Source organism: Astatotilapia calliptera, chromosome 4, assembly GCF_900246225.1.
Source record: "Astatotilapia calliptera chromosome 4, fAstCal1.2, whole genome shotgun sequence".
NCBI lineage: Eukaryota > Metazoa > Chordata > Actinopteri > Cichliformes > Cichlidae > Astatotilapia > Astatotilapia calliptera.
Genome location: NC_039305.1, coordinates 15,387,810 through 15,412,836, shown reverse-complemented (window position 1 = coordinate 15,412,836; position 25,027 = coordinate 15,387,810). Strand labels below are relative to the sequence as shown.

The window sequence follows — 25,027 nt, the reverse complement described above, 5'->3', positions numbered from 1 at the left end:
GGTCCCCATGTGACACTGACTCCCTACCCATTCAATATCTGTCTTATTCCATTCCAGATGAAGGAATAGTGTGAGGAGAGACCCAGATCCAGAGACTAATTACTGCCCCGATGGCTCTTTGGTAGCTCATGGTGGTCCATAAACCTTAACAATGCACTTTATGTTGCTTTCATCTGTCTGTATTTTATACACTGTTGGATGTTTCAATATTAAATTTGTTTTAATCTACTTTATCTTAATCGACCAGGTAACTGCAGCTGCCAGCTGCAACTCCTTTCTTTTTTATTTTTAATATGGAAGTTTTCAAGTAAAGTGTGAATGTTATATGCACTCAATCAAATCAATTATATCATCTGGTGCAGATCAAATGAACTTTTGTTGCTCAAAACAACACTGGATTATGTTCTTGTGAAACTGGCTGACCACCCCCAAAATGATGGAAACTACTTTGCTAATGGTGCCAATACAGTAAAAGGTCATTGTTCAAACAGTGTAAATCATTTCAGGAAAAAAAAGATGATGCTTCCTCCACACACACAGTTCATTGTTAGCCAGCCATTTCTCTCTGTACCATTTCATTTTCACTTGGTCTAGTTTTTCCACACAGCCGTCTGCTGCCTGCTTATCTGATGGCTTTGTGAGGTTACCACGTGCATGTCTTGCTAAGACCTGTCCCTTAGGGCGAGCATGGTATGCAAACCTCTTGTTTGGAGGTTTAAAGGATTGGGAACTAGTGGCAAGTAGGGTAATTATGAAGAGAGACAAAAGGTTGTTTAATTGTTTGCTGTGCCAGCGTACACAAGGTCTCAGTGACCTTTAAGAATGAGGGCAACTCTGAGCTTTGCAGAAAATATGCTTCACTACTGTTGTGTGTGTTGATTCGATTTTCTCTCCCACAAAAACAGCAGCATTACAGATAACGGAGTTTATTTTTTACAGTTGCTTTTATAGCAGTGTTCACTTTATTAGGTAACAGAAGTTTAAGAGAGGAAAGAAATAAGAGTCCATATGGTACATACTCCTAAGGTTGTTTTTCATCTGCTGATAGCTCACAATTATGCACTGAAATGAAGAACAGGTTGAAACATATCTGCTCAAAAGCAATGCAGTGATGCCATCTCTTAGATGTATGAAGAAAAAAAAAAAAAAAAAAAAAAAAAAGCATGCTGCAAAACAGTCTGCACCTTTTTAAAAAAAAGAAAAAAAATATAATTTTTTTTTTCTGCACAGAAAAAAATATATATAATTTTTTTTTTCTGTGCACCTCCTAACAAGAGGTTTGCATACCATGCTTGCCCTAAGGGACAGGTCTTAGCAAGACATACACGTGGTAACCTCACAAAGCCATCAGATAAGCAGGCAGCAGACGTCTGTGTGGAAAAACTAGACCAAGTGAAAATGAAATGGTACAGAGAAAAATGGCTGGATTGCTGTAGGTAACAATGAACTCTGTGTGTGGAGGAAGCATCATCTTTTTTCCTGAAATGATTTACTTTGCTAATTGACACCATTAGCAAAGACACACACACACACACACACACACACACACGAGCGCGAGCACGCACACACACACACACACACACACACACACAAAAAACAAAAAAACTAAAGACAACATTGATTTTATTTTTTTTATGCTTTGTTTAATTTTGTGTTTCCACCATAGAAGAAGCACCGCATTGTACATGAAGTTTCACTTTGATTAAATTTTCTCAGAAAAATAAATAAACATTTAATCATCTCTAATCTTTTGTTATTAAATAAATAAAACTGAACTCAGTCATGAAAAGTGCAGAACCTTTCTGTGTCTTTCTGGTGTTAACACACTCGTTTTCCAGTGTCCACTTACTGTACGTTTTGCTCTTAGTGTGACACCGAACCACCACTGGTGAGCCAACTAATGCCAACTTCAAAAAACCTACTTACACTAACAATTAAACTCCTTAGACTTCCAATATTACAACAGTCCAACTTCTCAGTTTACACAACTCTGACTCAACCGCCATCTTATCAAACACTGTAACACAGCGTAACACCCTTACATGTGCCTCTCTCTTCCAAACACCAAAGGGCCCAGTGGTCACGGGGCAGCCATTACAAAAAAGAAAAAACTGAATACTATTGCAGGCGGACGTAATACTTTTGGATTTAAGTCAGTCTGCATGTGAAAATGTGCTTTTTGTTCATTGATCCAACTATAAATATTTCTCACAACAAATATAATACATCTAGCTACTTTTTGCCACTTCATTTTTGATAAGGACGCAACAGGCATGTCTAAGACTTTGAGGGCCTGAAAGCATTTACAGCACCTGCACCCTCTGAACAGTGTAACAGAGAGCAAGTCATATTGAGATGAATAACATTCAGTTGGAGGATTCATCGTCCCTGACCGGTTGTTCGTTTCCGCTGAGGTCCTCTTTGGTCTTTTGGATGCAGGTGAAGATCTCCTTGAAGAGAGCCTTGTACTCCGGCTGCTGGCCGTCTTCAAGAAGCACGGACAGATCAGACAGAGCTGCAGAGCTGGACAGGCGGCGGCGGGAGCGGCCGCTGGCAAAGGGACTGCTGGATGTCTGGACAGCTTTGTGGCTGAGCTCGTCTGAGGCTTGCTGGCATCGCTGTAACAGCTCATCGTATTTCACCTGGAAAACAAACATATTTTAGGGAAATCTTTCTTCAGCTTTCAAACAGAACAAAAAAACAACAAAAACTTTTGCATCAAACATTCTGACATAGAAGATATTTTTTTAGGAATGCTCTGTGCCACAGATACACCACCTGCAGTGCGCTGTACTGTGCATCCACCTCATTGAGCAGAGAGATGCCCCTCTTTTTCACAGCCTCGGCTCGACGTATACATAGCTGCTCGTGACTACGGAGAATTTCATCTGGGTTTGTTGCCTTCAACACGCTGTCACTGTTGCACCTCTGTCGGCCGTATCTGCTCTGCTCCTCGACAGTTTCAGTCTTCTCCTCTGGCTTGCTTTGCTCTGGGCAGGGCTTGTCCTCCGAGGCAAAGAATACGGTGTCAGGCACCAGCAGCTCGTCAGGTTTCCTGACAAGGGTGAGAGTGAAGGGGAACACGCACATTTAAAAAATATAAAATAATAAAATTACACACTTTGGCTGAATGTCAACAGCAATATCAGAAATAGAGCTAAAATAATTTCACAGTTTGAATCTTCTCCATGCATAACATCATCATCATCATCATCAACCTTTTGGTGCAGTCGGCGCGCCACAGAAGCTGCAGCTGTTCTACTTCGGCCTCCAGCTCCTTTTGTCTGGCCTGGTAGCCTGACAGCTGGACCAGCTGCTGTTCCAGGGTGCTGTTTTCCCTTGCTGTCAACTCCATCTCCCGCTCTGCAGCCTCCCTGCGGCTCCGCTCAGCAGCTATCTGGCTTTGAAGCGTTTGGATGGAGCGCTGGAGAGCAGCGTTCTCCTCCTCTGGGTCTGGTTGCTTTTTTCGGTCTTGAAACGAGCCATAAGGTGACCAGAGTCCATCCACAAGGTGACTGCCATTGGCTTGATACCTTAGGCAGTGATTAAAGAGCTTATTAGAGCATCACTTTGAGAGAACAAGTAACAAAAGCGATACTGAGGTGAGTTGTTGAGAATATCCTGAAGTGATAAGTGCTGCCAGCGTTACTGAAATATTCTTTGAACTGGATCTAACATGGTTGGACTCAGACACTAACAAACTCTCTTACAATGTGAGAATGAAATGTTTATCATGGTGAAAGTGATTTTTCATTCTTCTTAAAAAGGTCCAATTTGATAGTGTAGGAAATTATAAAATATTGAAAAGACAATAATAAAAAAAAACAAAAAAACAACAACTTCATAATGCAAAGTAGATATTGTCATATTAATTTAATTAAACATTAGGACAGGTCTGAGTCATTTTTGCTTCTAAGGTTTTTAATTTAACGTCCTTTTACAACAAAGACATTTTATGACCTTACATTTCTCAACAAAATTTAATACCCAAAGACTAAGAATCTGCAGAACTCCCGTTACTATTTTGACTTTTTCAATAAAACTGTGTCCTCAAAATCTAGTTCAGAGAAGCTCTGAGTTGAATTACTACCATACACTTCGAGCACTTAAGCTTTATTAGCAGCAGAGAGTAAATTTCCCTGTCCTCTTGGCAGAGGTTACTTGGGTCTCTAAGCAGTCTGAGAAGAATCTTTATTGTAATTTTTAATGCATTAATATTACATAATTCTTTTCAATGTCATTTAAAGTCCACTACACCTAAACCATTAAATAAATTTCTAGACAGATCGTTCAAAATTTTTAAAGGCGACAGTTCTACAAAATACACCAAATAAGTGACGTGAGATGCAGCAGCCGCATAAGTAAACAGTGACAATGGGGGAGGATTAGCTTCCCTCCCTCATGGATTATAGCTAAAGTAAGCTCTCTGGGTGACCTGAAGATGTCAAGTCAGCATACGTGACATGAGACAGCAGCGTACTGAAGGTACCACAGCATGAGAAAACGGACCCCAGCTCTCAGTGTTGAGATGCTTTCAGCTTCCCTTTTCTTCTTTGCTTTCATGTCAAGGAAGAAAGACGCTGAATCATATTTCTTGGTGGTGCCAGATAATTTGAGGCCATGTTTCATTGATGCTTTTTCCAAGAGTACCGAGACAACTCACTGTCTTTAATCCACAATGCTAGGTACAGTTTACCACACCATTTCCTCTGTGAAAACAGTTCCTCTAAAGATGAGCTATTAGCATTGTGTTGCTAAATGTGGATGATGAAAATAGTACCTGTCATGGTGCAAGTCATACAGCTCTTTAAGACAGGACACGCTCTGTGCTCCAAGGCTGCGCCTCTGCTCTGCCAGCTCTCTCTTATTTCGCTCTGCTTCTGCAGTCTTTAGTTCCCCGACTTGGGCCTGCAGGTCCTCCATGAGGGTCTGAAGCGCTTCGATGGTCTCAGTTAAACTGAAGGAAAACAAAAACAAAAAAAAAACCAAACACCCGACAACATGTTAATGTGGTATATTTTTTATTGGAAGCTGACTGGGTGGATAATTATTTAAAACACAATTTGAAAGGGTAATTCACAAATAACTGGTAGACTGACTTTTGGATCTTGTGTTGGGCCATGCGGTTGTCCTGCACCAGCCTCTGATTGCCTTGCTCCAGATCCCTGGCTGCCGTGTCTAGCTGCTCATACACTTTGGCATGCTGGTCATTCATCTGACGCAGCAGCTCCACTTGCTTGGTTAAGTACTGGTATAGAAGAGAGGGAAAATAATAATAATAATAATTTCAAGTTGGAGTAGCACCACTCCTTAAATTTTTCCATGTCCCAACTTAAAATCAAGCAAGCATTTCTCCAGACCTTTTGTAGTTTCGTGAAACAAAAGCACACCTCTGAGACTGGAAAGGCGGGTAGCCAGTACAATGTGGGTCAAAGAGATGTATTGGGATTACCAAAACAACCTCTAGAAATCCTTACACCGAAGACGTAAACAAATTAAGGCTCTTATGTGTGCTGACCTTCTAAGTGCCGTGTCCTCCAACTCAGATCATCAGCAGTTTACGCATGCGCTGTCTTAGAACTAAAATATGAGTCTCTCTGCTATTGGATGTTTATTATTTTTAGAATACAAAAACAACATTTTATTGACTCTAACACAAAATCAAAACCAGGAACAGTGTCCAAGTAAAACAGTGGTATTCTGTTACTGGAAAACCAGTGAAAGTCTTCAAATAATTAGGTAGACAAATGATCTGCTCCTTGCCAAAGGCTTATTAGATCAGACTGGGTAGGATTAGCTTTTACTCCAACCTATTTTCAGCTGTGCCAATTTCACAATGACTTTCCAGTCGGACAGCTTTTCACATGTCTCAGCATGGACTTTTCTCAATGAGCGACCTCTAATCATGGACTCATTCACGTAAAAATCAACCAGAATCTGCATACACTGACAGACAAATTCTGGAGCACATATTGAGCCTTAAAAACTCAGATTAGTTCCTTCCTAAAATTTATCACCTCGATTTCCTGCAGCTGCTCCTGGTTGGTGGAGTACATCTGCTGCAGGGCCTGCTCCAAGTCATGGTTTCTGTCGAGGAGGGTTTTCCCCAGCTCTGCTGCCAAATGAAGATCTGTACAAAAAAAAAAAAAAAAAAGAAGTCAAGTAAAACACGCAAACACAAGTTTCGGGATGGACTCAGTGCCCGAATACAGACAGCTGAAAGAATTAGGCAAGTGTGTAAGCGTAGCCTTGCGCCAGTGCCACCCACAACAACAACTCATTGTCCCTCACCGAGGAATCTAAGGCATGCCTTGTGACCCCTTTCCCCTACTAAATTCTCATGAGTACTGGATCTTGGCCAGCCATGTGAAGCTGGTCTTTTGTGGGACTACTAAGTGCAGGGAATAAAAATGCAATTAAACCAAGCCAAGATAAACTTTAAATGTCACTAACAGAGATGGCAAAATTAACACATTTTTCATTCAAGAAGGACAGGAAATTGTGTTTGAAAAGGGCCTGGCAGAAGCTGAAGTACTGATGCAACCTCTTTACTTACGTAAAAGCAAAAAAAAGCACAGAGGCTGAAGTGTACTCAAAGTATAAATTTAAAAAGTAGCTACTCAAAGGACATTTATCCTTTCCATTTTTGTGCAACGCTCATGTACTTTTGACACGTTTTTGTGTTCACTGCACACGTTTTACATACATACTTTTATTTCTACATCTTCTAGGTTAAGCGTGTGCAATCAGAACTAACAGTGCGTACACCAGCAGGATTATAAAGTAACGTTTTGTGGGGAACAAACGTAAAATAAACAAGTGAACTACCTAATAATCTTAAATCCTACTCTGAAGCCCATAAAGTTGGTGGAGGAGATGAAGTGGCATACATTTCTTCCTAAATCTCTTCGTGTAAATGCTAAGCATTTTTGTTGTTATCCATGCCCACTGAGGAATGCTACAGGAAGTCATTCTTCCCGCCTGCTGCCAGTGAAGGCAGCAAATTTTTCCTACAAGTTCATCTATTCAATCATGATACTAAATGATTAACAATTCTCAGTTAGTAGTAGTTGTTGTTTTTTTTAGCCCTGGGATAGACTGGAGACCTGTCCAGGGTGTGCCTCTGCCCTGTGCAACCCCTGAAATTGAACAAGCATAAGAGACTGGACAGATGGATGGATGTGATAAAATATACTTGTAAGATGGGCAGCATGATTTTCCTCATCCCAAAAGGAAAATCTACTTTATTTTAGGATATAAATTACAAATAAACTTTAATTGGTTGGTCAGTCATCTATTTTCAACTATCTGGCCATTTCACATCACTAAATTATAACCTAACTCTGGTTGCATTCATATAACAATGCAAACAATGTAAACAACACATTCACAGATCAGCCACACCACACACATAATTATGTTCAGTGTCACAGCTTCCTCTTCCTTACTCCTTCTTATTCACAGTGATATTGGTTAGATGATCTGTGTGGCTCGCTTAGAAGCACAGACAGGGGTCATGTTAGTCTGAAAACAATAAACACAGAGGTGACAGCCTCAGGAAATCCTGGCTGTGTAGGAGACCTCATGTGGATTGCATGCCTATTGTGGGTCTGTGCCACAAGGACTTCAATTTCAATTTAATCTGTGAGCTCTTATTTAGGGGCTTTTCTCACTGTTTTTCCTAAGGCTCTTACAACTAACATTAGTGATAACACTTCAGCTAATAGTAAAATTATTTCAAGTATATTTTTGAACAAACCTAAAACTAGTGTTTTAGGTTTAGTGTTAGTGTTGGTCAATTTGAAGTGATCAACAAGCATGAGGAGGCCCTGATGCAGAAGTTTATTGAGACATCCTCATGGCTGTGAGTCAGTTTTACAATGAGTTGTGTTTACATTACTAATACCTATTCTGGATGTGTTAAATATTACCTCTACCAACTAATTTAACACTTAACCTAGCATAAAAATAGCATAACTAAATAAAAACTCAACTTTAATAAGCAAACTCACTCTGGAGACTAACTGAAACTTAACTAAAAAAATAGCTACAATAGGCAGACAGTAGCAGTAACGCTCATTAATTTACTCATTTAAAATAAAACATAAAACTGGAGTAACACAACCTGCCCACACAGACACAGTCAGAGTTAGGGTGCGACCTCAGGGCTGAGCGGCTCTTACCGTGTTCGAGCTCTTGCTGGTTGTACCAAGACTCTCCATTCTTCTCAAATTCTTCCTCCAAAATCATGTCGGTTAGCATTTTCAAACCGAGGGGTGACCCAAAACTCCACCCGACAGAAGCCCCACACACTCGAGTTTGACGGCTAGAAGCTGACCGCAGTCCACCGCCTCGAGTGGTCAAACGTAACTCACATCGTCCCCGGTGTGTGAGAGGCTTTAAAGTCTGTTGTCTACAGCAACGTGGCAAATCACCCCAGCATCCGGCAGGAGGCAGAAAGAGCATATACGAAATTTAATCGATTAATTAAAAAACGCACTGAACACATTTTACTTGTTTTTTATCCTTATGCACAGTTAAATAAAGTTACAATAAGGAATGACAGTTAAATATTTTAAAATCAGGTTTCACTGTCGTAACGTCCCACGTTGCCTGACGGAGATTTGTATTGACGAATTACGAAGCAGTAAATATAAGGAAGGAACTTTTTATGCCCAATCAGATCGTGTTTCTTATCCTGAAGTCCCGCCCGTTGGTGACTCTAAAACAGCTTCGTTGGGGTAGATTTTATGTTTTTTACAATGCTTGGGTAAATATTTAGCAAGTGTTACTTCCTAACAAGTGTACATTCATGGGAATTAGTGAACAGGAACAATATCCGTCTCATTACCAGACTCTTTTTTTTTTTTTTTTTGCCCTGTGGAATTTTGCTATTCTTACAGCAGTATCGTTAGCAATGCTAAACAGCAGTAGCGTTGTAAAACCGGTGCTGCAGGTGACAACAACTTCTCCTCGCTCCTTGCTCGTTTAAAGACACATTTAACTTGGTTAAGCTCTCGTGGGCGTGAAGGTGAAACCTGTCTCGAGCGTTTCCAGACCGGAACAATGAATGTCTTCCGACACCTGATAAACTTTGGGGTGAACCCTGCAGCGCTGGCTTATGCCATGACCACTCTGGGGTCTAGCATGATAAACAATATGTTCAGCTTCTACTATGTGAAACTCTTCCTGAATAGGTACAAGATATCCGAAGGAGCGTTTCACCAATCACAAGTGAGTATGTTGACCTGTCCTTCTTGACCAATACTCTGTGAGTTGCACAGTTGTAGAGTACAATTTAAAGAGCCGGTTGCTTAAAATAAAAAAAACAACTGGCTTCTGAATTCTTCAAAGCATCAAAAAGAAAAGATTACCCATAAGAATTTCTATGGAATTTCTATCTTCATAAAATCACTTCAGTATCTGTGAAGTGATTCAGTTGCAGTCAAGAGGGCTAATATAAGCCGATGTTGATGTCGATGTCTAACATGCATGCCCAGGAATGACTTCTTTTAGTAACCTAACGATTACTGATTATGATTGAATAGTAATTGTAGTTTCTCTCTACCACTATAAAAAGGATTTGCTTGATGGCACTCAGTGGAATAACAAATACCTAGAACAATGGGAAAGTCCAGAGAGCTGAGTGAATATTTAAGCAGGAAAACTGCTGATTTACACAGGATGGGAAGGTCTCTTGGAAACATTTCTAAACAAATGCAAATTCCAAGATCATCAGTTTAAACAAGTTATTCAAATGCAATTTGCAGAGGTCTAGAAGAACACCCCAACTGTCACTCTCAGATGATAGGAAATGGGTTATGATGTTCAGGAAAAGCTCGAAAACCACCAAAGCTGAAGGCTACTGTGAACTGGAAACTGCTGGAGCACCAGCGTCACCGTCCAGAGTGAAGTGAGTTTTACATCGCCATGGACTGCAAGTGTGTCAACCGAGATAGAAAGCCCCTCCCCCAAAGTCTGCATCTTCAAGTTAGACTGAAATCTGCAGCTGCTCACATGGACAAGCCAAAAAAAAAGATTTAATCCTAACCTGGTCAAACAAGGCAAAAAAATGGAGTTATTTGGACACAGTGGCAAGGAATTTTTGAGAAGTAAAGTTGAGGCTTTCAATCTTAAGAATGCTCCATCAGCTTTGGACATGGTGGTGGTAGCATTATGCTGTGAGGCAGTTTTGCGCCCAGTGGTACTGATATGTTGCACAAAATGGGTGGAATAATGAAAGAGGACTAGCAGGAGTCACAAAGACAAGGATCGGCTTGGTAAAGACTTTGATATGGACCAAGGGATAGATGTGGAAAATGCAAAGAACGGCATAGGTTTTGGGCTTAACTCTTTTTTTCATAAGTTTTACAGCTTTTCCTGATGATAAAAACCTCCAACATTGTCATACATAATACAAGTTCATAAGTGATTAACCAATGGATAAACAATTAAATGGCAGTAAAGTTCCTGTGTTATTTATTTATTTTAAAGTTTACTTCTTCTTTTTTTTAATTTCTGACAGATTTCTTTGTTGTTGTTTTTATTAACACTTTTACATGCTTCCTATCCACAGGTGGTGTACATGGTGTGGAATGCAGTTAATGACCCTCTCTTTGGTTACCTGCAAGATAACTCCAGGGTACCCTGCTGCTCTCAGCGACGTCTCTCCATCCTGTACGGCGCTCCCCTCTACTCGCTAGCTTTTCTTTTAGCCTGGTTCCCATGGCGTTCCTACGCCCCTGGCGACTGGTTGAGTGGTTTACACTTGACAGTAGCGCTGTGTGCTTTCGATGGCATGCTAACTTTTGTGCTGTTGGCACAATGTGCCTTGTTTGCAGAGATTTCCAGCCATCATCAGAACAGACTTAGACTCATAAAGTACAACCAGGTAGGCCCTTCATCCTGACGTCTATTCTCTCTATGTACCTAAGCACGTCATTCTTTTCATATCCCTTCTTATTTATTTCCCAGGTGGCTTCTCTCATTGGCTCATCCAGTGTCCTCTTCTGTGGTGTGGTTTCCAACAACATGGAAGACTTCTTGGCCTTTCAGGCATTCGCTGTGCTGATTGCTATCCTGAGCTGTGGCTGCATGCTCTACACAGGCTTCCACAGCGAGAGCCGCTTTGACAATAAAGCATCTCAATCAGATGCTCCCGCGTCTGTTGATCAGACTTCGCATCCATTGGCATGCTCCTTCTCCACGTTGAAAACGTTGACATGGCAAATCCTGACCAACAGGGACTTTCAGCTATTTGTACTAATGAACTTCTTCCAGGTGTTCATGCTGGCCTTCTTTAATAATTTTACCATGATATTTACTGAGCACCTGATTCCTCCAGATGTGCTTCCATCATTGGCAAAGAGCATCATGTATGGAGCAGCATTCATCTGTCCACAGGTATCGTCCCACAGTGTTAGTGTTTTAGTTTTTTTCCCCATAAAGATTAGAATAAATGCTTTAAAATACCACACTGATTGCTTTAGTCCATTACAGTCACAGGTCCTGAACAGTGAGGTACAAAGATCATTTTCAGTTGATATTTACTGCTGACTGCACTGATAAAGGAATTGGTAAGCTTGGAAAATTTGAAATCCGTACTCAGGTGGTGCCAGTTTTCAGTTCTCAATTTGGAACAAGGTTGAAATACAGGGGATATAGACAATGTTAAATGGACAGTTTTTGTAGTATTTTGGGCAGAAATATTTGCAATAACTACTTAAAACCATTTATTTATATTCGTTTACCACATAGTTCATAAATAGAGCTATTCGGCTGCCAACTCTCCACCTTGCTCAAATGTCAGAGGTCTAAATAAACACCTGAAAGCACCGAAAAGGAAAGGGTTTTAAAATACTTGCAGCTTTTTAATCATCTGCTTTGCCTAACCCAATGTCTTGTTCCTGACTGTCCTCATTTTAGCTTTTAGTGCTGAGCTCTCAGAGTCTGCTGCATAGGCATGGCTACTACAGGATCATCCTCTTCATCTTCTATGTGGAGGCTGGAATGGCAGCTGTCATGCTAGCAATTGGTCCTCAGCACTACTATTTCATGGCATTTTTCCTCACCATTAACATGTAAGAAGTTATTGCTGGGCTTGTTTGTCTTGATATGTAAAAAGATTTTTTTCTTTTACTATACTGCATTGATTTTATTTCTTTTCGGTTTCTATGTTTTATACAGGGTTATAATTCAGGCCTCCTTCAGTCTTTTTGGGTTGCCTTTGGCTGACATTATTGACACTGACCTGCAGAAATACAAGCGCAGGTAAGAAACACAGTCGACAGTTTGGACACCACTGTCCTTTATGTCATACCGACAAAGCCAAAATTTTAATCAGCCGAGACATTTACCTTGTGCACTATTTCTGTCAGTTATATGTAAGAAAGAACAGCTGAGTTTGATGGGAATATTATTAGTATTTATTTAGTATTTATTCAGAGATGGACCAAACTGGTGGGCCTGCAGACCAACCCTGCCATCCCCTTGACTTGTGTCACTATCATCATGACTATAAATATGAACGTCAGCACAAATGACTAATTCAGTCGTTCCTCAGATTCAAATATAAACCACTTCATTAACTCTGGCTGCTACAGCATTGTTTTAAAACCTCATGATTTTACTACATAAACTAGGAAAATATGCAACATTATTTCATTTAAGCACTCACAAATCTGTGTACTAACACGCAATGAAACAAGTTTATGATTTAATGTGTGATGATGCGTTTTCTTCTCTTCCTCGCCTCCTGTAGTTCCCCTCTCTCTTCCATGGTGTTTGGAACAAATGCACTGTTCACAAAGCCAGCTCAGTCTCTGGCTCCTATGATAGTGTTAAATATCCTGAACCACTTTGGGTATGAACAGCTGAAGGATGTCACAAAGGATTCAGATCCGAGGTACAGAGAGTTTCTTGCTACTTGTTGACTTAATGGGCCCAAATGTTTTTGGAGCTGGTTTTAAGATTATACCCATAAATCTATGACATGTGTCCTAAGTCTGTCTGTTAATACTTTATGTCATAACTTGCTGTACAGTAAGCACTAAAAACCTGAGGAAAAAATAAGAGGGCCTTAGTTGCTGCAGCTGCTGATACCCATGTTTAATGTAGTACGTTTTCCAAAGCGTTCAGTTACTATTCAGCTTTAAGCCTGGGGCCGTTTATCCCATTATAGTATAAATAACCCGTTTTTCTATTGAAATGTAGATAATCCATCCTGTATAAAACAATAGCACCATGTAACAAGAATCTAACTTTGACCAATAAACTGTAATGACACTGATGGATTTAAAGTGTGTTTTAGATTTTAAACAAATGCAGAATAAGAAGCTAATCTAAAAAGTTAAAACTGTAAAGTAGTAAAATAAACCACCAAAAATCCACCACTGTGATCCCTTATCATTTCAGATAATCTAAATAGAGGCACATTTAATTTGAAGGAGAACAACATTTTTTTCTATGGTTGCTATTTAGTTTTATTATGCAGAAAATCGACTTTATAGTCAACTGAATAAACACCAGTTTCAAGAGACAGCCTCTCTGATTTGGCCTTTTTTTTTTCTAAGGTCACTGTTTATATAATTTTCTAAAATCTGAACCACTGAAACATTTGTTTTCCATCTACAATGTTTTTTTTTTCTTGGGCTCTCCTACAGTGGATTTGTATGTGTCACAGTTTCAATTAATTGTTATATCTTATCGCAGGCCCTCACTTGATCCACTGCGTGAAAATAAAAATAAGCTCCCTTTAGACCACCTTTCTTCTAAGTGGCAACCCTCGTAAACATAACATTTAACCAGTGGGTGGTTAAATTGTGCTCATAGCCATGAGCATGATTGGCCATATTAGGGATAGTGTTTCTCATTGACATCGTTCAGAGCCAAGACCTTGTCATAAACTGTTTAGAGGAATCTGAAGAGTGCTTTTGGCTCACAGCAATTCCTTGCACATAAACTGACTCTTGAAATATCTTAGATCTTTATGGTTTTGTACGTCCACTGATTCCTCTTTACACCATTTAAACGAGTCACAGTCAACATGCACAGGCATGCTTTTGCAGTTTCCGTAATTAGCATTGTGACAGTCAGGATGATTCAGCTGTAAATAAATGTAACTACACCAACACTTTGTTTGTCCTTGTTTTTAGTGCCTTGGAGAGCCTCCACAGAGCCATGTTCTACTTGGTTTGCTTGGTGCCCATGTGTGTCGCTGCTCTGCAAGTCCTGGCTTGGAGGCCGTTTTCCATTCGCAACAGTCACACAGTTGACACAAAGTATATTGATGGCTAATATCAGTATTCTCGGTATTCAAAGAACCTGGCTTAATTGCCTGTAGTTGGGATCTGTAAATGAATAATTTAAAATGAGTATTTTTGTATATTTAAATGAGTGAATATATTGAAATTTTAACAGGGAACAACTGTAAATCATCAAGTACCTTAAAATCAAACAAATCAAGGGGCTTTAAATATTTGAAGTGGAAAAAAGTAAATGTTTTAAATGGCAATTTTCATCTGGGTGCAAATATATCTAGACTTTATCCCACTTACTTTGATTTAAAAGTGGTATTTTACTTCCCATTCTTAAACATTTACTGGTTGTTGGGTTGGGTGGGGCACAAATTCAGCATTATAATAGTTTGTTAGTTTATAATTAGTTTGTGAGATATATTTTTATGACAGAATCCCACCAACTGTTCAGCTACACTTATCAGGATCCTACATTATAAGGTGGATGTTCGGAAGGCCAAAAGGTTCTGAGTAAACAATGAACTTAACTAAAGGAACTTTACTCATGCAAACATTGAAGTTGGATGTTAAATCGCTGCTTTAGCAATGAGAACAAATAGTCGAGACATTCTCGATCCTTAAAGAGTCAACTGAAACACAAACTCAAGCATCTACTTGAAGAGAAGTATTTAGTTAACAGCTTCGCATCTCTGGAACAAAAAACTTGTCATGTGGTTATTTCTTGAAGACTATCATTTAAGTGTCGACTTTGATTTTTTTGATCATTTTGTACACAAAAAATATTTTGTTTCATTTTTTTTGTCTGTTTATGATGCTTTTATATATCATCTATATAATGGAGAGGGAGAGAAAGGTAAAAACACTCCATTTAGCTTTTCACAGATGCAGACGCATAAAGTGGCCACATAACATCAGAAATTATTGTCACTTAAACTCAGGTCTCACAAGCTCTGGCATCAACAGTGATGATCAATGAAAGGTATTCATCAAGAACAAAAAATTTCATTTTGCCAGTTAATGAAATGCCTTATTTTACCCGATGAAAAAGACAGTTAGTGTCACAAACCTGATGGTTAATAACCTCCATGCAGATTAAAAAAACAAAACATGATTCAAGTGGCTCGCATCACCTGTATTTGATAGTTTACAGTAGAGAGAAGCCCAAACGGGGCAGTTTATGCAGACTTTGAATAAAGGCTGTAAATGGTGAAAACTAATCTAAGGATTATAATCCAGTGTATGAATGGACATTATAATGTAAAATGTATTGAGATTTAGGGGATGGGATATGCTTCACAACTGGCTCAGAATGCTAAACACTGCCTTAATGTGAATTTCTAATAAGTTTACTGTGATTTCTCTAAAGAGAAACAAGGCCCTCTCTTTTCCTATGATAACATAAGCTGTATTTGACATACAGACATGTGCTGTATCTTGTTCTATGTTTTGGTATCAGATTCTATAAATGTGTTGTTTCTAATTAAAAATGGTAAAAAAAATCTATCCGTGGTACATTTATGTTTTTGATTAGATTTTAAGAATGTTTTAAAGAAATTCTTGGTCAATAATGTAACAAACATTAAGCGCTATCAAAAAAGTGCCATGACCCCTTTAATGAGAAATGGCTTTATCATTTCATGTCAGTTCACTGCCAGTAATCGTCGTGATTAATGATTCGTGCAATAAAAGGTGTAACATTTTGCTTTTTGTAGAAGTGAAATTCAGATGTAATTCCTCTAATGTGGATTGTCTAATTATCCCCCTTTTGTGTTGCAGAAAGTCCTGAAAATAAAATCCTTGGAAAAAGTTGTTATGAGCAACAAGGAAGCTGTGGAAGCGCGGTGGAGACCAACACAACTTCGAATGCTTTGTGAGAGGCGGGTTGTGTAAGAGCCTTGACGTTTAGAGAGGAAATAGTCGCCTGGTCCACGCTGGTTTTGTAGTTTTTATGTCTCATTTCATGAGAAAAGATTAGAAGCACAAATGACTTGCATCCTTTGCAGACTTGCTTGTTTCCTCAGACTCAACAGCATCATCCAGCTGGTGTTTAATGGCTTTACAATTTCCTTTCCGTCAAGATGATGGAGGTCTGAATTCATCAATTCCTTGAATGAAGCTTAGACATTTTGATAGATGTCATCAGAAGAATGCTGCAGGTTGTTGCTCGAGGGCTGAAACGATATTAAAACTTGGTCAAAAACAGTTAAATTGAATTTTGTACAGACATCCTGTGGCAGAAGTTACACAATCTGTCTATTTGACTAAATCTAACCTCAACATGCTGCAACAACAACATTTACCTCAACTTCAGAAGAGCTTCTGCTTGCTGTTTGATTGTTTTTCTCCATGTTTCTCTTCTTGTGCATTTCTTTCAGCACATCCTGGAACTGTACTTTTTTATTTGCGTTTTTCTATAAGGGAAAAGATGAGTAAAAATTTATTATAAAGCCCTTTTTTTGGAGGGGGAGTTAGGATTTTTTTTCTGCCTTGGTATTTACAGAGGGTTTAGTTCGTTCCTGTTCCTCTTTTTTTTTTTTTTTTTTTTTTTTTTTTTGCATCTGTGGGCTTTTCCCTATTTTGAAAACAATGGATTCATCAAACATGAGTTAAAACAGAAGAGAGAGACCTTGTCGTTTTTGGATGTCTTTCTGCAGATGTTCATATTGCAGCCATACTAGAACAGAAAGAGAAAGGTTAATTTCACGTGAGCACAAACTGACTTTCAGTCCGGCTTGTACAATAGATCACATTAAAATAAATGTGTCTGTGATTCACCTTCTTTAGAATGATGAGCGTCACTATAGTCAAGCTGTAGACGGCCATGAGGACAAATGATACCGACACGATTTTTCCCATCACTGTTTTAGTATTTTCTAAAAAAAAGAAAGAAAGTGAAGGCGTCGTCTTCATTTTAATGACTGTAAAATGAGTTTTCTCTCTAAACAGTCCTTACCTCTCACTACAAGAGTTGCTCCCTCCCCTACAAACGGTGTGCAGCACCCATTCTGAGTTGCTGCGGCACAGAAGTACATCCCGCTGTCACTCGCTTTAAGTGAATTAATTTGAAAAGACGCTTCTCCTTGGTACTTTTTACTCATATGAAGCGGTAGAGAGACATTCTCTTTGAACCAGTAAAATTCTACTGAACACTTGGAAATAACTGTACAATTGAAAACAGCTTCTTCCCCTATTTTCTTCCAGATTATGTTGTTTGACTGTGATATGTTGACATGACATGTATCCTCGCCAGCTGCAATAAACAGGCAAAAGAGAATCAATATGAATCACACCCAGCCTTTTACATATATTTCCTAGAGGAATTATTTACAGACGGCAAAGATATGAAAATGATCTTACCTGTGACCAACAGGTGGGCGAGCAGGAGAGACAGCCAAAACAACCGGTCCATGTCTGCGGCTTGAAAGACACTGAATGATCTCATGATTCCTTGTATCAGCCGTTTTTTTTTTAAATGGCTGACAACATGGGAAGTGGTAGACTGAACTTCCTCAAGTCTACTAGTTCCTTCTTATTTTCCTGTATTGTGCAGCTCTACAGTACAATTAATGGATTTGTATATATTCAAAGCGTTTATTGTGTTTATGGTAACATGATATTATGAACTACTGTACTACTAGTATTTACTGTTTAAAATGTAAGTACATTTAATTGATTTCACGCTCTTAAATGAAGGATTGCGAGGTTTGGTGTCACTGGCGATGGGGAATCACAAATAGCCCCATCACCCCTTATTACCCAACATGGGCAACATTTTTGCGTGTAGACACAAATGTCAACTCATGCTGTGCACACATGATGGCGCAATCTAGGAACGGTAGAACAATAACTTTGAATTATTGAGAATGTGTAGAGATTTGGTGACAGGACTCCGGCAGTAATAATATCATGCAAGGTTATGCGGAAAGTAAATAACTCAGTGCAAGTCAATAAAGCTGAATGTGTAGTTTTGGAGAAATATGTATGAAGCAATCGTGCTCACACAAGAGAGTAAATTCTATGAATTTTGTTTTCGCTGATTTTATTTTCCCCACATTTTGTTATTTATGCATCTACACTGCCTTGAAAGAGGATTTACCACATTCCTGACTTCTTAGCTTTTTTGCATATTTGTCACATTTCACGTTTCATAATAATCAAACACAACCTCAGTAAAAACAGAATTACGTTTTTAAATGATTCTTTTCATTTATCTATTATCCAAACCTACTCATCCCTGCCTAAAAAATTGCCCCGCTAACCTAATTATGAGGTTGTGACCAATTTGACAGCAAGTACTGCCAGACACTCATGCCACTTCCCTTCACCCTCTTGTAAATCATTACTTAACTGTGATTAACCATATTTTTGGCCTGACAATTGCCAGACCTGCTGACTCAAGAAATACATATCTGGCACAGTAAAGTGGGGTAGAAATATCCGAAAAAGCCAGCACATCATGCCCCAATCTAAAGAAATTTAAGAACAGGTGAGGAACAGTCATAGACATCTATCAGTCTGGAAAGAGTTAAAAAATAAAAACACGTTTCTGAGGCTTTGGGGCTCCAGTGAACCACCCGGTGAGGACCGTTATTAACAAATGGAGAAAACTTGGAACACTGGTGAGCTTACCAGGAGTGCCCTGTGAGCCAAACTTACTCCAAAAGAGCATTGAGGACTAATTCACAAGGTTACAAAAGAATCCGGAATGACATCTAAGGAACCGAAGGCTTCATTTGGCTCAGTTAAGGTCAGAGTTCATGCTTCAACAATAGGAAAGAGACCAGGCAAAAATGGCCTCCATGGGAGGAGAAAACCACTGATGACTAAAAAGATCACAAAGCCTGGTCTTACATATGCCAGAAAAAACATTTTGATGAGAGCATTTCATAAAAAGAAAATCATATCAACAGCCAGTTCTTGCTGCCAAGGATGGCACAGCCAGTTATTAGGTTTATGGGGTTTACAAGTCTGTGATGACCCTCCTCATTCAACCAGGGCTCATGTTCTCAGCGTCGTGCTTGTTGTGGGCGGGTCCTCTCCTGCTGTCACTCATTCTCTGGTCCAATGCAAATCTGTCTATGTGTTTTGTCCCGCCCCCTTCCACGTCGACCTGCACTCTCGCCATATTTTCAAGCCCGTGAATTCCGGTGTGTTGTGCCTCCAAGTTGAGCAGAAGAATCTTTCACACCAGGCAGGATCAAGCGTGACCCGTTTCAAAGTCCACGTTAGCTTCTCAGCTGTGTCTCTGTTATTTTTCTTTTTGCAGCTATGAACATCTTCAGGCTCACAGGAGATCTTTCTCATCTGGCTGCTATCATCATCCTGCTACTCAAAATATGGAAAAGCAGGTCGTGTGCAGGTGAGCACTGGATATAGCTTTAATATAAATGCTACAGTGAGGTTTTCTAATGTCACTAGTTCCGTTTCACTTGTGTTAATCGATAAAAAAAAATCTGATCTTTTAAGGCAGCAACCTCTAAGCTACCTACCTAGCAATGCTAACGTTTCCTCTTCATTCATTTGAAGCAGCGGCTAATAGCTGCTGAATGGGCTAACTGATGATGGCAGCTAAAAAGTGCTGCCTGCATCTCCATCACAAGCTACTACTAAGTTTGCTGCAGTTAGACAGTGAAATATTAAAGTTGGTGGAAAATATAACGCAGACACATCAAAGTAACGGTTGACTTTGAAGGAATTCCTTTTGTACGTTAATCGTTCTCCGATCTGTGGATTGAGTGCGGTCAGTTGGGTTCCTACTGCTTACTGGACAATTAAGCACATTAATGGAACCTTTAACAAATATATTTAGAATAACTTTTTGCGGTTTCTGCTTCTACGTTTCAGCACCACCCCCTCCACCTCACATCCATTTACTCCTGCTCGGATAGTTTGACTGTTTAAGTGTGAGGGGCTCGATTTTTTGGGTCTGGCTTCTGACGTGGCGTTCTAGAAAGCGCTACGGAAGTAGATACCTGCTAAAAAGAGTTTGTACAAAGTTTTACTTATTTAAAAATGCATTTTATGCTTATAGACTCACATAAAAATTTAGGCATTAATAATAATAACTAACAACATAGGCAGCAGTGATGCAGTCTATGATTATCTAAAGTCCTAGATAAGTCATAGAAGGGGGCGGTTTTGTGTCCCACTTTCGATAAAGATTTGTGATTGATTAAAAAAGTTGACGCATGCGTTTTGGGTGAAAAGCTAAAACCTGAAGAATATGTAGCTTTGTGTTAAATCTGGAGGTACTGGAAGTTTAAAATATTGATTGATTTATTAAAACGTATAGGTCTTAACAGTCACTTACACGACTCCTTATGGAGATCCCCAATAAAACGAAACCAAGGGAAAATCTAACTTGTGTTGAGGAAGAGATTACTCAAAGTGAATCTGAGAGGCTATGCACTCAGCCTGACATCAACATACAATGAACATACAAAAAATTAGCTTTTTTTCTGAATATACACTCTTAACATATAACATCCTCTGATCTGAGGTCATTGATTTTAATGACCAATAATTTTGAATATTGTCTGCTTGGTAGAAACTGGTTGAAAAAACACGTCTGTTTATAAAGAGTGTCTCCTATTATTTATTTATTTTTATTTATTTCCCCACGTTGCCTGTCTCTTACCACTGCCACCAGTAAATCAGGGCACACGATGACCGACCCAAAATACCCTTAAAAAGTGTGATATCAGTTAAGAATATAAAGAACATGGATCAAAACATTTGACGTTGTTCAGGAAAGATTGTTATCGATTCCAAAAAGACACACCAAACACGCCAAACTCAAACATGCCACAGAGAGTGAAGATGGCACTTGCTGAAAACCCCCGATGTTTATCAGGAAGAATGTCGAGCAAACACTAGTTGAGATTCCTGGAGAATTAGGACCTGATTGTGGTTTTGAGGTGGTGCATCATGTTCTTGCATCATGTGTACCATGTATCATGGGAAGATGCAGGGTACACTTTGGACAGGACATGAAGTCTGATAACAGTTTTACTCATGCTCACAGATATGAACAATTCACAGCCACTTAAAAAAAATAAATAAATCTAATCTCCATGTATTTGGAATACGTGGGAAAAACTGTCCTATGGGCAAATCAGGACAGGCTGACATCACTCATTATTCCATTAACCCTTTAAAATGAATCCAAACGAAAAGAAACGGTCTTGTTTTTTGAACTCTTGAGACTTCGGAGTTTCATCTTTTTTCCAGCAGATGTCACTGTTCAATAAAGAAAAAACATGATTTGTTTTGCCCAGGCTGTTTGTGAAGCTTTGTGTGAACTGCTGAGGTATATGTCAGCCTAAACTGTGTTTCTGCTTGATATTTTTCTTAAAGGCATCTCTGGAAAGAGCCAAATTCTGTTTGCTCTTGTGTTCACCACACGTTACTTGGATCTGTTCACCTCTTTCATCTCCCTGTATAACACATGCATGAAGGTAAGACACCGCCAACCACACAGCCCTGACCCTCACATAGGTTTCACCATTTCTCCCAGAACACTCCAGTGACAGGCTGTTCTTTGCTGTTTACCAGCTGATCTACATCGGTTGCGCATATGCCACCGTATACCTAATCTACGCGAAGTTCAGGGCCACCTACGATGGAAACCACGACAGTTTCAGAGTGGAGTTCCTGGTGGTTCCTGTCGGGGGTCTTTCTGTTCTCATTAACCATGACTTCTCTCCCCTGGAGGTGAGTTCAAACTGCTGTATCGCAGTCAAATTGTGAGGCACATGATCTATTCCAAACCAGACATTTTGGGAGTAAATGTAAAATTGTGTTCCTGAATATGTAAATGTCTTCTGCAGATCCTGTGGACGTTCTCCATCTACCTGGAGTCTGTGGCAATTCTGCCTCAGCTCTTCATGATCAGCAAGACCGGGGAGGCTGAGACGATCACCACCCACTACCTGTTCTGCCTGGGGCTGTATCGGGCCCTTTACCTCTTCAACTGGATCTGGCGTTTCTACTTTGAGGGCTTCTTTGACATGATTGCCATAGTGGCTGGTGTGGTCCAGACTGTCCTCTACTGTGACTTCTTCTATCTTTATGTCACCAAAGGTGGGTTTAAGCATCGATATTATTCAGATATTGGCTAATTTGTTATTATTTATATAGACGTGAAATATGTGGGGACACTTTAGTTGATGTAGTTGCTCTTCGTGCCCTCGCTGGCCCTGAAATCATTCCTTAAATTTGATGAAAGGGATGAGTGTAAACATCCAGTGTCTTGTTCCCTGGAAAACCCTCATCCTAGAGTTCAGGCTACGCTAATCTGACGTTTCAGCAGCGCAAGTTTCCTGAAAGAAAATTCTCCAAAGTTATGGCTGTTTAAGACAAAATTCCCTCCTTATCTTACTGTAAATCGAGTGTCCCGGGAAAGGCATAAAGGAGATGTTGTGCAATGATTTGGAAATTCCCAGCTGGTTTGATGGTTGTTAGCGTCAACTGAACTTGTATTTTATTATTATTTAATATTCTTTCTATTTTACAAAGCCAAATTATAGTGCTTTGAAAACCCACCCATGCATTTCCTTCGGCTTATCTAATTCAGGGTCATGGGGGTGGCTGGAGCAAATCCCAGCTGGCACAAATCAAAAGGCAGGATACAGCCCGAGCAGCTCGCCAGTCTGTCAAAGGGCTTTCAGAGCCATTAACACCAATTCACTGTTTAAACAGCGTTATTAGAGAAAACTGCTGCATCTGTGGAGACACTCGTTTGTCACTACAGAGATCTTTAAAACTCAAATTTGATGTTTTTTGTAAGTTTGTTACATTTTAACTCAACTCAGTTGATATTTTTTAAGTTCCTTTTTTAAATGGATCTCATTTTGTTGGTTGTTAGTTGTAGCTTGTTGATTGGGGCAACTTTGGATGATTTTTTTTATCATCCTCATCTGGAACTTTCAGTTGCTCCCTTATTTTTGACCTTTTTAAAAGGTCATCACAGCTGATGGATCCGCATGTTTGATTTGGCACATTGGATGCCTTTCCTGACGCAATCCCAATCTCATTTAATCAGGCTCGTCCCATAGCTTGTGACCCCCTGGGTTTGTGTCCTTTCCCAGAAATAAACCAGGGCTCTCATTTAAGGCATCCATATAAAAAATGATTAGCAAGTGGATTGAACAAGAGAAATATGTGTTTTTCATTCATCAACACGTCAGAGGAACTTTTATTCTCTGCTCGGGGGACATAGTTCCTGGAACAGTTTAACTCAAAAGAGCCAGAGGGCGTTCTTAACTGCTGTGAACAAGCTTGACGTCACCCAGAAAATCTCTGGCTTTTCCTGAAAACTCACGCTTGTATTCATCAAATGTGACGGCTGCGCAAAACTACACACTTGGATGTACTTGTCCTTTTGCTCCCGCACAATGGGGGCTCACACATCTTTCTGTTTGCTGTTTAAAGGATTTTTCTAATGATCAATTAACCTTTTTAACATGAAAGCTTGTATCAGGTAACGTCACACTGTTTGAATGCAAAAGAGAGAGTTGCTGGAAATGAAAATGATTCCTTTTAAAATTAATGTTTAATTTGTAGCATTAGTGATCGGTTCATCTTTAAAAGACAGCTTTCCCAAAGCCTTTGAGCCACAAAGAGGGAACACAGACTGAGGAATGGTCCACTTTTAAGTGATCTTACATGTGTAGTGTCAGTGCATAGTGGAATAAATAACGTGTGGCTGCAGGAATAAAGATGGCTCTCACCTGATGACTGTCTAACTTTATATCCCTCAGTGTTGAAAGGCAAGAAGCTGAGCCTGCCAGCGTAAAAAAGCATGGAAGGAGACGGCGACTCCGAGCAGACTCAGGAGGTGTGGAGAGGAAGTCATGGATTCTCATGACCTGTAGTAAAAGACGCCTGAGACAGAGAGCCAACTATCGGGGGGAAAAAACACTAGTCTTCTTGATGATTACTGATGGAACTGGTAAATGCCAACAAACACCAGAGCTGAACAAAGATCAGTCCAGATCAACTATTGGATTTTTGTGTTCAGCATCTTGCCTTAAGCTTTTTTTCATTGCTGTTCAAATAGGAGAAAAGGATTTGGTTTTTTGTTTTTGTGCGTTTTTCCGCTACATGTGAGGTGTATGCGCTTTTTTTTTTTCTTTTTTTTTTTTAAGTTTTTTTTTTAAATTTTCTTTTTTTTCCTTTTTTTTTTTTTAAATTTTTTATTATTTTTTATTATTTTTTTAAAGAAAAACATCATCCATGGTGGTCGACTTTGATAAGTACCTTGTTTGACTTGGTAATGAAATGCACAAAATGTACAGTCTTATTAAAGCGTGAGATAAAGAGTGATGTATCAGAGTGCCTGATAAAGTTCTCACAGTTTCTCATAGTATTTTTTTTTTTTTTTAATTCTTTTTACTTTTGCATTTTTTTAAGGTATGCATATCCTCTAATACATGTATCAAGTTTTTTTTTTCTGTAATGTTTAAAGAGGTCAACATAATTTCGCACCAGCATGCTCATTATTTTGTAAAACATGGCTTTCTAAATGAACATTTTAACAGAATTAATGGTTTGATCTTAAATTCAAGAAGTAACCCATGAAATGAATGACTTTAATGCCAGCAATCATTTCATGGCAGGTATCAGTATTTTCCCAATGGTGGCTGTCTCGAATAAGGATGCTTGGTAACGGTTTTTCTTCTGCTCACTGTTCTTTGTTATGTAGCTTCACACAGTCTTGAATAAATGCTGCATCACATTTCTAGATGCCGACAGAGCACAAACTCTCACTG

General features: G+C 39.3%; 4 protein-coding genes across 7 annotated transcripts; 2 read left to right on the top strand and 2 right to left on the bottom strand.

Annotated features, from left to right (window-relative positions):
- Nucleotides 1-1,606: 1,606 nt before the first annotated feature.
- On the bottom strand, nucleotides 1,607-8,958 carry cdr2a (cerebellar degeneration-related protein 2a). Of its 2 annotated transcripts, XM_026165018.1 has the most exons (8): nucleotides 8,902-8,958; nucleotides 8,184-8,413; nucleotides 6,018-6,130; nucleotides 5,100-5,248; nucleotides 4,781-4,957; nucleotides 3,219-3,533; nucleotides 2,779-3,055; nucleotides 1,607-2,642 (listed from the first exon to the last, which is right to left on the bottom strand). In XM_026165018.1, the coding sequence occupies exons 2-8, from the start codon at nucleotides 8,260-8,262 to the stop codon at nucleotides 2,367-2,369; spliced, it is 1,386 nt and encodes a 461-aa protein (XP_026020803.1). In that variant the 5' UTR covers nucleotides 8,263-8,413; nucleotides 8,902-8,958; the 3' UTR covers nucleotides 1,607-2,366. The 2 variants fall into 2 exon arrangements, with proteins under 2 accessions (XP_026020803.1, XP_026020802.1); XM_026165017.1 differs by lacking the exon at nucleotides 8,902-8,958 and having other exon boundaries at nucleotides 8,184-8,531.
- A 96-nt stretch (nucleotides 8,959-9,054) lies between these two features.
- mfsd13al (major facilitator superfamily domain containing 13a-like) lies at nucleotides 9,055-16,525 on the top strand. 3 transcript variants are annotated; one of them, XM_026165024.1, is made up of 8 exons: nucleotides 9,055-9,234; nucleotides 10,577-10,891; nucleotides 10,975-11,403; nucleotides 11,926-12,080; nucleotides 12,187-12,270; nucleotides 12,761-12,904; nucleotides 14,154-14,279; nucleotides 16,032-16,525. In XM_026165024.1, the coding sequence occupies exons 1-8, from the start codon at nucleotides 9,067-9,069 to the stop codon at nucleotides 16,039-16,041; spliced, it is 1,431 nt and encodes a 476-aa protein (XP_026020809.1). In that variant the 5' UTR covers nucleotides 9,055-9,066; the 3' UTR covers nucleotides 16,042-16,525. The 3 variants fall into 3 exon arrangements, with proteins under 3 accessions (XP_026020809.1, XP_026020810.1, XP_026020808.1); XM_026165025.1 differs by lacking the exon at nucleotides 14,154-14,279; XM_026165023.1 differs by lacking the exon at nucleotides 16,032-16,525 and having other exon boundaries at nucleotides 14,154-15,472.
- On the bottom strand, nucleotides 16,369-18,266 carry LOC113020796 (uncharacterized). The gene is made up of 6 exons (XM_026165026.1): nucleotides 17,613-18,266; nucleotides 17,209-17,505; nucleotides 17,031-17,128; nucleotides 16,882-16,929; nucleotides 16,556-16,666; nucleotides 16,369-16,426 (listed from the first exon to the last, which is right to left on the bottom strand). The coding sequence occupies exons 1-6, from the start codon at nucleotides 17,695-17,697 to the stop codon at nucleotides 16,373-16,375; spliced, it is 693 nt and encodes a 230-aa protein (XP_026020811.1). The 5' UTR covers nucleotides 17,698-18,266; the 3' UTR covers nucleotides 16,369-16,372.
- Nucleotides 18,267-19,347: 1,081 nt separating this feature from the next.
- On the top strand, nucleotides 19,348-24,384 carry LOC113020792 (ER lumen protein-retaining receptor 2). Its single transcript, XM_026165016.1, has 5 exons — nucleotides 19,348-19,614; nucleotides 21,612-21,712; nucleotides 21,810-21,968; nucleotides 22,085-22,337; nucleotides 24,017-24,384. The coding sequence occupies exons 1-5, from the start codon at nucleotides 19,524-19,526 to the stop codon at nucleotides 24,049-24,051; spliced, it is 639 nt and encodes a 212-aa protein (XP_026020801.1). The 5' UTR covers nucleotides 19,348-19,523; the 3' UTR covers nucleotides 24,052-24,384.
- The last annotated feature ends 643 nt before the right edge of the window (nucleotides 24,385-25,027 follow it).